The sequence below is a fragment of the Macrobrachium rosenbergii genome, chromosome 42 (assembly GCF_040412425.1).
Source record: "Macrobrachium rosenbergii isolate ZJJX-2024 chromosome 42, ASM4041242v1, whole genome shotgun sequence".
Lineage (NCBI taxonomy): Eukaryota > Metazoa > Arthropoda > Malacostraca > Decapoda > Palaemonidae > Macrobrachium > Macrobrachium rosenbergii.
The window spans coordinates 54,860,424-54,871,411 of record NC_089782.1 but is presented as its reverse complement, the minus strand read 5'-3'; the positions used below and the strand labels follow the sequence as shown (position 1 = coordinate 54,871,411).

The 10,988-nt window shown below is 38.4% G+C and overlaps 1 protein-coding gene across 2 annotated transcripts in view; it reads right to left on the bottom strand.

The window, feature by feature from the left end:
• Positions 1 to 5,235: 5,235 nt before the first annotated feature.
• The window catches only part of LOC136828439 (organic cation transporter protein-like), a 65,257-nt gene continuing 59,504 nt past the window's right edge, over positions 5,236 to 10,988 (bottom strand). For both annotated transcript variants that reach the window (XM_067086500.1, XM_067086501.1), the window contains 3 exons: positions 9,583 to 9,767; positions 6,021 to 6,169; positions 5,236 to 5,416 (listed from right to left, as the gene is read on the bottom strand). In XM_067086500.1, coding sequence (XP_066942601.1) covers positions 5,368 to 5,416; positions 6,021 to 6,169; positions 9,583 to 9,767 — 383 coding nt within the window. In that variant the 3' untranslated portion in view covers positions 5,236 to 5,367. The remainder of the gene's footprint in view (positions 5,417 to 6,020; positions 6,170 to 9,582; positions 9,768 to 10,988) is intronic.

Below are 10,988 nucleotides of genomic sequence, written 5' to 3'. Positions count from 1 at the left end.
GCTTGGCCCTGACCCCCGCCAACTGGTGGAGCTCTGGTTTAAAAACTTCCGGGAACTCCTGGAGGAGGGTGGCATAATTGTTGGAGGCTGTGAAGCAGACGGCGGGCATCCCCAGTGGAGAGTGGTCAGGAGTGGCAGGTTCCAGTGTCTTGGAGGCGTTGCCTGCTGACGTCGACCAGGAGTGCGTGGTGTCCCAGGAAATCGGCGCCCAGGAGGGGGAACTTGACCTCTGCGATGACAAAAGGCCAGTGGTACCTGCAGCCTAAGATGGAGATTGTGTGGGTCGTGGTTCCATAGCAGTGGATGGCAGTTCCGTTCGCGGCTAGCAGGGAGGGCGTGGAGTCAGCTGTCCAGGTGTAGTCTTCCTCCGATGGTGGGAACACTGACTGCATAGCCCCCGTGTCAACCAGCAGGCGCTGCTTTGATATTTTGTTCCTGATGAAGACTCCTGCTGGTCGGGAGACGTTGTCTTTTGTGGCCACTGCTGTTACTTGTGACTGCCCTTCTCGTTTTTTGTGAGGGAATAGGGGGATCTGTAGTTCCTGGTGCTGGGGCCGAATCTCCTGTGGAAGTAGCACCACGCTGGGTACGTTCGCACCCTCTGCTCCCTCGGTGGTGCCCTCCTCCTGTAGATTGCATTTATGTTTTCTGAGTCATTGTCCTCCATCATCAGGCTACAGTCTGTAAGGGAGGCGGCTGCAAGGGTGGCGACATGTTTGGAGGCTTTAGTGGCCTCATGGATTTTCTGTGCGACGTCAACCAGCTCGTCCATGGGAAGGGCGTCTGCGTCTTTAATTTGGCCCCTCACCTCCTGCGGAAGGCGCCGCAGGGATATTGCTTTTGTCAGGTTGATTTCCTTCCTGTGCCCATCTGTGCCGACGCTCAGCAGTGTTACCAGACCTCGCAGTTCGTCCCAGGCGTCCCTGGGTGATGCTTCCCCTAGGGGCTGGGTCAACAGGTCTAGTGCGTGCTGTGCTCTTTCAGGGATGGGCATGGAATATGTTTGTATCAGCTTGTCTTGCAAGGCCGAGTATGTGACCTTGCCTGGCTATGAGTCAAGCCATGGGGAGATTTTGTTGAAGACCTCTTCAGGTAGTGTCGTCATGGTAATGTCTACCTTGGTCCTCTTATCTGTGATGCGCGCCACTTGAAGTGAGCATCAGCACGCAGAAACCAAGATACTGTGTTCTGGCATGAAAATGAGGGGAGCTTCACCGCATCTGGCTTTGTGGGCGAAAGGGTCATGAAGACGATTTTCGTGTTTCCAGACTCGCATTGTAATTCAGACTCTGCCATCTTTACTGTCACACACCAAAACACAAGTACCCACTGTATTTAGTCCGCTAATGGTGTTAGAATTCGAGTAGTCGATGTGAGTCGTGAATGGCATGGGCGAAAACCGTTCAAAATGCCAAAATGTGCCCTTGCGGGGACACCGTTATTAGTCCGTTAATGGCATGGGGTTCCTCTGAGGAAGGAGCTTCAGAGGCCTAGACTGTGTCGCTGTTTTGAGTCCGCTAAAGGCTCTCTGAAGGTAAATGCAGCCATATTTAGTCTGTTAATGGCTGGGCCAAAACTGCATGTTTACCTGTCACTCCTCAGGTCACCAGTTGTGAGATTCAAGACGACAGGTCTGGGTTTAACTGTTTTATTTTTCGGAGGCCAGGTATACATTGAGGAATGCTGATGGAAAGGTGGTCACTGACCTGCGGATCCCATGTCATGCATTTGGGCAAGAATTTGTGTTTGTTAGATGACATATAAATGAGAATAATTTGCTTTACAATAAACGTATGAAAGTGGTTACATAAATTGGCGGAAAGGTCGGACAATAATACGTATGGAGATATATATAAAAATATGAAATAATAACAGATAATATACATGACGTGATTAATGCAGAAATGAAGAGGTGCTTGACGCCTTTACAAGGAAAATAATAGTATTAGTAATTAGTAAACCTGTATTTGAAATTACAGAGCTCAATTTTCAATTAATTTTCAACTTTTACTATATGCAAATTTATCAAATACTGTAAGGGTAAAAGTTTAGCTACGAAGTGAATTTCAACTGTGGGCACCAGTGGGGGGCCCAAGCATCTGACTGGGGGAGCCCAGTTCCCCCCTGGCTCCCCCATAGCAACGCCACTGCTGACATATCAACTCATTGTTCTCTTTCTGAATAATTAGCAATAGATGGAGAACCTGTAGCTCAGGTGCTTTAATATTCTTGCCTTGGGGAGTTTTGTTTACTTTTGTTTCGTAGGCAATAAGTGAAAATGTAAAACTTCCATTGTTAACTACCAATGCAGACCTCCACCAACTGACTTATGAGTTGAATGTTTTCTTTAATTATTACTAGCTAACCAACCCGGCATTGCCCAGGAAAACTCGCTCTCTCTCTCACGCCCACTCTCTCTCTCTCTCTCTCCCTCTCCCTCTGTTTGTCTGTCTCTCTGTCTGTGTGTCTCTCTCTCTCTTTCTCTCTCTCCAACTCTTCCTCACTCTTTCCATCTTTCTCCTCTTTAACACCCCTCTATTCTCTCTCTCACTTCCTCTCCCTCTCTCTCCTCTCTCTCTCTCTCTCTCTCTCTCTCTCTCTCCTTCCTAACACCCCCCCTCTACTCTCTCTCTCTCACATCCTCTCACTTTCTCTCTCTCTCTCATCTCAGTCTCTCCCTTTCCTGTTAAGATAGTTGCTTCAATTACATTGCCCAGCATTTTTGACATTTTATATTTCACCCCTTCTCACCTCCATTCCTATCGGGACTGAAACTGGACTTGAAGGGCATTGGAGTGTCACTGTTCATCTCAGTGACCTCGAAAACTATGAATTAGACACTACTATCTGTTGTTTTCAGTTATTTTTACATGTCACCCCCTTCCCACACCCACTTCCTATGGTGCCAGTGATGTTTTACCCCACAGTATTCTTTTCCAGATAGTAGGTCATATGTATACCAAAATGAGGTATGATAAGCCTGTAGAGTTTATTTAGTTACTAAGTCTACTGGCAGAACCAGCCCCACTTCAGGAAAGCCCTTGCCACCCCACTCTCTTTGGTGCCCTTTGCTGCTAGTGATGTCTTACCCTTTTTCTAGATAGTAAGTCATATGCATACCAATTTTGGTTGAAATTGCTCAATGCATTTCAGAGTTATCCTTCATACATACATACATACATACATACATACATAAATACATCCATTTATATATATATATATATATATATATATATATATATATATATATATATATATATATATATATATATATATATATATATATATATATATAATATATATATAGGTTTACTTTAGAGTTATGTATGTATACTGTTTAGTATACTGTTTTATACGTTATGCATTGTCCGCTCACTATTCTGGAAATGCGGTTAGTTTAATTTCGTGGATTTTAAATAAGTGCTAATATATGTATTTGCAGAATCCCTCTCTCTTTGAAACACCATATTTCACCTGACGATCACTCTGCTATACGTGGTGAGTGCTGATAGTTTCCTGCATGTTGTTGGCCGTTCTGGTACTGTGCCTACTGTGGAATCCTAGGCAACACGTCACTTTGCCGAATTAACTCTGTGAACCTGTTGCTGATTTTGTCTGATAGCTTTGCTTTGTGTTGACTCCAAGCAACTTTTCAACTTTAATCATTCTGACTAAACATATTGCTCTGCCCAATTATAATTAATAGTTTATCATTCTTATTGTACATGATTACTGTATATTTGTACATGGACATGATATATGGTATATATTTGCATAAATATATGTATATCTTTATATTTCATTTTTCTAATTGATATCCAATTTTTTGAACCTATGTCAATGGCCCATCAAGAACCAAGGGAAAATCTCTAACTCATCACACAGAATCTTAAAAAAATATATACATATGTGTGTGTGTGTATTGTTAGAAGTATTCACTTCTTCGCAACCCTCTATGCTAACTTGTAGAGAAACAACAAAGAGAAGCAGGAGCATTTTAAAGAGTGGCTCCCTGTTAATTAAGATGTGTCCATTAAATTCGTCAGGGTCAGTACTTTCCCTCACTAAGCCTCTTCAAAGCGCTTGCCTTAATCTGTTTTATGACTTTCACTGGCCGAAAGACTCTTCTTCCCAAACAGAAACCTTCCTTCTCGGCGCCCACGTGCATGGCCTGCAGCAGGAATTAATGGGACTCGTCCGCAACAGCCAGGACACCTGAATTGCTCAGGGCGTTGAACACCGGCAGAAAACCGAGGTCATATAAGCATGAACCCGGGTCAACAACCAGCAGAAGCAGCTAGAACACTGACCCAGTGACATGCTACTGTGCAGCCCTTGTCACCAAGCTATGCTCACCTCTCTTTTGTCGGGCCAATCACCTTACTATCTGAGTGCTACCTTAAAGTGCCACTTGTGGAAACTCCCACTTGTCTGACAGCCATTTATTCTGCAACCAAGGATCTTTGCTTAAGGAATAGGTACTGTGCGGTGGAGAGTGTTCGGTCATTTATCTTATATTCTTATCTCATTTCATTTTCCTTTTCCCCTTGCATTGTGCTAGACACTGAATTTTGTCGGAAATCACTTGTCAGTGTAAAGAATAATTTAACTGAACATAGCTTGATGTTACTCCTTGAGTCTTCAGCATTCTCTTTTAATAATTAGACTATGTTTTGGCTTAACCAGTGATAGTGTTCCTTTCTCCATACATTACAGAAAGGGTGTGTGAAATGCTGTAGAACCACTTGTATCCACTGTCCATCAATCAAGATATTCCTGAGTGTAATTTCATCGTATTTTACTCCATATTTGAGAGGCACTAGTAATCTTGTCACTTGTATAATTTAACTTGAAAGTGCCTGGAGTCCAGCGTGTATGGCTCCCGTAACTTAGTCTTTTGATTTATGTAAATACATTCAGTTAATTTAGACCTGGAATTTCTCTCCTGACTCCTTCCATTTACCTGAATCATAATTCTCCTGGCATTTATTTATTGCACGTGTTGGTTCCCAGTTAGATTCGTTAACTTCAAAGGTAAGAGCTTGCAATAAACCAACACTTGTAGCACACACACACACACACACACACACACACACATATATATATATATATATATATATATATATATATATATATATATATATATATATATACATAATTTACACACAAAAGTTATGAACAGGCACATAAGAACTCTCGAGTATTGAAACTAAAGAGGGGCTGTAGTACTAATTCTCTCGTTTTCCTCTTTTATTATAAAAGAAAACTTGAAAAACGTCTAGAACAAAGCAAAACGCGACACAGCAAGACGTGATGCAGTTGACGCAGGATGCTGTGATGGATGACGGCAACTGCATATGAAAGCGCTCAAGAGTTCAGTCGTTTTTCCTCTTCTGCTTCTCCTGCGACGTCGGTTCTGTGAATAAGGCAGAAATTCATTTACCTTTGTTCCTGTTGCTTCCTTTACCAAATTGACGCTTTAATTCAAACAACGACGTTGATATCAGGAATCGTTTTTTGAATTCACATCGCATGGCAGAATTTAGATCATGAAACATTATTTCAAGTTTCATTCACATTTTACGAAAGTTCGCATATGAATACGATACCTTTCTCGTGATTTAGCTTTGATGGAAATGTGTGTAGAGCGTACATGTTTATAAGAAAATGTTTCTTGACATATGATGTAGATTTATGACTAAGTGTAACAGCAACATAAACAACAATCCCATTGTTATTGTTATTTTTGAAATGTGCCCACATCCACATGAAATAAGCTTGACACACCAGTGCTTTATTAAGTGATGATCAACTGAACATTATGTCTAAATGTGAAGAACAGAGACAAACAAGCAGAAAATAAGTGAAGGACGGACATAAACACGAGTAAACAGAGTAAACAGGAAGAAGAAGACGCAAAGATGAGTTAACACACACACACTGAACAAGAGGGAGAATGATAACAAACATAGCAACCAAGAGTTCCTGACAGGAGGAGACCAACTGTCACGTAGCATTACCTTCCTTCCCTCCTCTTATTGTCCTGGAGATCTGTAATCGTATCGGGAAGTGGTTTGCCCTGTGTCTCCGGCAGGAACATTGTCGAGACTCCCGCTACAAGGGCGGCGCCCCCGAAAATGATGGAAGGCATCCAGGGAACTATGGGGCCCTGGGAGACAAAGGAGTGAGATGTTTATAATCAGAATCGTCGATGCGAAAGAGGTCTTGCTTGACATATGTATATATATAAATGTATATATATATATATATATATATATATATATATATATATATATATATATATATATATATATATATATAGAGAGAGAGAGAGAGAGAGAGAGAGAGAGAGAGAGAGAGAGAGAGAGAAGCGAAGAACAGGAAAGTTTGTTTAACATGTTAGAGGGAAACAAGCAGAGTCTATGTACAGTAGCTTAATCCTACGTTCCGTGACCCTTTGTCGCATCATCAGGGACATCTATAAATGAAATATCAAACATTGGAGTGCTTTCAAAACATTAAGTAAATACATGAGAATATATGTACTAAATTACACTTAAAAATTATACATAAAAACACAGAAATAAAATTATATAAAGAATTAGATGCTAGGTAAAATCGCAGACACACTAAAACCTATGTACTAAATTATACATAAATTACACATAAAAGAAGAGAATTTAAAATTGCACAATAAAGAAGGGAATAACAAAACCAATATGGAAAATCACAGACACACTAAAACCTATGTATTAAATTGTACGTAAATTGCACATAAAAGAAGAGAATTTAAATTGCACAATAAAGAAGGGAATAACAAAACCAATATGGAAAATCACAGACACACTAAAACCTTATTAAATTGTACGTAAATTGCACATAAAAGAAGAGAATTTAAAATTGCACAATACAGAAAGGAATAACCAAACCGATAAGGAAAATCACAGACACGCTTGCGGGACAAACACCAACCTTTCAAAGCAAGAGTAAAAAGCACACTAAAATTTATATAAACCCACAGACCAGAGAACCGAAAGTATAAACAACCAAACTAGGCAATGAACAGTGGAACAGCCGTAGTTTGGTGATTAAGAGAAGGGACTTTCAATTTGATACTGAGGCTGTCAAGTATAAGCAATTCTGATGTTTCTTTTGCTTGGCCTATAATTTTGAAAGAATCATACTTAACAGGTGTTTTGCAGTTGTAAGCATGGTTTCTTATGTTGGACAATTCCGGGCTGGACAGTCTGCAGCAAGTACGATGACTTATTCCAACATGGTAATCGGCTCTTATCTTGAGTAAACGTCGGGTCGAATCCACAAAATTACCCGAATTACATCCGGGGCACTTATATTCATATACTGTACTACGCCCGACGTCATCAAGGGACAGAGCCGATCTTTCACAGAAAACAATGAGCCAATAGTTCAATGATTTTTTGGAATAAGTTTCAGGTTGAGGGCTCCAATGTGCTTGTGGATCATCTTGATAACTCGGTTCTGAAAATTGTTGTTATTTGGTAAATATGGAAAGCTGGCAAACATAAGAGGTTTAGGAACATTGTAAGTAGTAATGGTAAGGGAAAATTTCTTATCAAGGAACTGGTGGATGATTTCGCAAATCAGCTTGGCTGGGAAGCATTTATTGCTGAAATACTGGATTAAACATACAATTTCACGGTGAAAAGCGGCCCAATTTGATGTTAAAGTAAAAGCTCTATGTACAAGTGTATAAATGGCATTGACTCCGAAATTGAAAAAGCAAAAGCTATAAAAACTGGAGCCAAGACCCGTAAAAGTCTTCTTCCTGTAAATAGTGGTATTAAAATGATCGTGCTCTTTTGAGACTAAAACATCTAAAAAAGCTAGCTTCCCTTTATATTCCTTTTCCAAGGTAAACTTAATGTTGCTGTGAAATTGACTGGCAAAGTATAAAAATCTTTCTGCATCATGGTAATTTTTAAACAGGACAAAGGTATCGTCTATATACCGTGAATAAAATAGGGGATGGAAGGACAGCGGGCAACCTTCCATAATGTGCTCCTCCAGGGAGCCCGGAATTGTCCAACATAAGAAACCATGCTTACAACTGCAAAACACCTGTTAAGTATGATTCTTTCAAAATTATAGGCCAAACAAAAGAAACATCAGAATTGCTTATACTTGACAGCCTCAGTATCAAATTGAAAGTCCCTTCTCTTAATCACCAAACTACGGCTGTTCCACTGTTCATTGCCTAGTTTGGTTGTTTATACTTTCGGTTCTCTGGTCTGTAGGTTTATATGAATTTTAGTGTGCTTTTTACTCTTGCTTTGAAAGGTTGGTGTTTGTCCCGCAAGCGTGTCTGTGATTTTCCTTATCGGTTTGGTTATTCCTTTCTGTATTGTGCAATTTTAAATTCTCTTCTTTTATGTGCAATTTACGTACAATTTAATACATAGGTTTTAGTGTGTCTGTGATTTTCCATATTGGTTTTGTTATTCCCTTCTTTATTGTGCAATTTTAAATTCTCCTCTTTTATGTGTAATTTATGTATAATTTAATACATAAGTTTTAGTGTGTCTGTGATTTTCCTTATTGGTTTTGTTATTCCCTTCTTTATTGTGCAATTTTAAATTCTCTTCTTTTATGTGTAATTTATGTATAATTTAGTACATAGGTTTTAGTGTGTCTGCGATTTTACTTAGCGTCTAATTCATTTTTATATAATTTTATTTCTGTGTTTTTATGTATAATTTTTAAGTGTAATTAAGTGCATATATTCTCATGTATTTACTTAATGTTTTGAAAGCACTCCAATGTTTGATATTTCATTTATAGATGTCCCTGATGATGCGACAAAGGGTCACGAAACGTAGAATTTAGCTACTGTACATGGAATCTGCTTGTTTTCCTGCACCCACTCTCTCTATATAAATATATCTATATATATATATATATATATATATATATATATATATATATATATATATATATATATATATATATATATATATAATATTGTAAGTGTTATTATCAAGGGGTGAGATGTGAGATTCATAAGATGTGTATAAAGTACTATACAAAACACACACAATGCTGCATGATACTCTTTTCAATTATAAATATGGCAAGTTTGAATCAATTTAAACCACCAAAACAGAATGGGAGTAGAAAGAGGGAAGCGTATATGCCGTATCCTAATAGCCCTGGACCTAACCAAATTTCAGAATATATATTCTAGCATTGTCCTAAGAATAGAGTTAATAGAAAAAGAAATCGAGACTGAAGGGGGACAGCAAGATGGCTAACAGACTGGGGTTAGTCACAGCAACACAAATCATCCTCTTCTGCCTCCTTCTAAATGCAACTGTGGGTTTTTGTTCCAGTTGCACCTTTAGATTCTTGTACTTCGTCCCCTCTGATTTCTGGGTCTTTTAGTTTGCTGTCCAACCACTCCAACTCCCTCTTTTCGCTGTCTTAAGCACTGAATGGTCAAAAGTGCCTCGGTGCTTGTCTTGACAGCCTCAGTTTCATGAACCAATCAATGAACAACAACATATGCCAAAGCAACATTAAAAACAAAATTGTCATTGAACTTACTATGTAATCCGTAATATAAGGAGACAGCATCGAACCCAACCTTGAAGACACGACAGCAATTCCCATTCCTTTCGTTCTGACAACTGTTGGGAAAAGCTCGTTAACGTAGACGTATATCGTCTGGTACGCTGCACTTATTAGCATCTTCCCCAACATAGCTAATGTCATTACCAACCACGTTATATCTGTAAGTTAATTGAAGAGAGTCAGTTTATACAAAAGAAGACAAAAATAGTTCCCAACTTCTCACTCCATGTAGAAGAGGAAAAAGCGGTTCCTAAAGTTTTACTTCCTAGAAGGGGGATAAAATGGTTCCTAAAGTTTTACTTTACATGGAGGAGGATAAAATTGTTCCTAAAGTTTTACTTCATACAGAAGAGGAAAAAATGGCTCTCAAAGTTTAACTTCATACAGTAGAGGAAAAGAGAGTTACCAAAGTTTTATTTCTTACGGAGGAGGAAAAAATGGTTCTCAAAGTTTTACTTCTTACTTAAGAGGAAAAAATGGTTCCCAAAGTTTTACTTCATACAGAAGAGAAAGAAATGGTTCCCGAAATTTTACTTTATAAAGAAAAAGAAAAGATGGTTCTCAAAGTTTTACTTCTTACTTAAGAGGAAAAAATGATTCCCAGAGTTTTACTTCATACAGAAGAGAAAGAAATGGTTCCCGAAATTTTACTTTATAAAGAAAAAGAAAAAACAGTTCTCAAAGTTTTACTTCTTACTTAAGAGAAAAAATGGTTCCCAAAGTTTTACTTCATACAGAAGAGAAAGAAACGGTTCCCGAAATTTTATTTATAAAGAAAAAGAAAAAATGATTCTCAAAGTTTTACTTCTTACTTAAGAGGAAAAAATGGTTCCCAAAGTTTTACTTCATACAGAAGAGAAAGAAATGGTTCCCGAAATTTTACTTTATAAAGAAAAAGAAAAACAGTTCTCAAAGTTTTACTTCTTACTGAAGAGAAAAATGGTTCCCAAAGTTTTACTTCATACAGAAGAGAAAGAAATGGTTCCTGAAATTTTATTTATAAAGAAAAAGAAAAATGATTCTCAAAGTTTTACTTCTTACTCAAGAGGAAAAAATGGTTCCCAAAGTTTTACTTCATACAGAAGAGAAAGAAATGGTTCCCGAAATTTTACTTTATAAAGAAAAAGAAAAAATGGTTCTCAAAGTTTGGCTTTATACAGTAGAGGAAAAAATGTTCCTAAAGTTTTACTTCATAAAGAAGAGGAAAATATGGTTCCCCAAAATATTACTTCATATAGTAGAGGAAAAAATGGTTCCCAAAGTTCTACTTCAGACAGAAGAGGAAAAAATGGTTGCCAAAGTTTTTCTTAATACAGAAGAGGAAAAAATGGTTGCCAAAGATTTACTTGCATACAGAAGAGGAAAAAATGGTTCCCAAA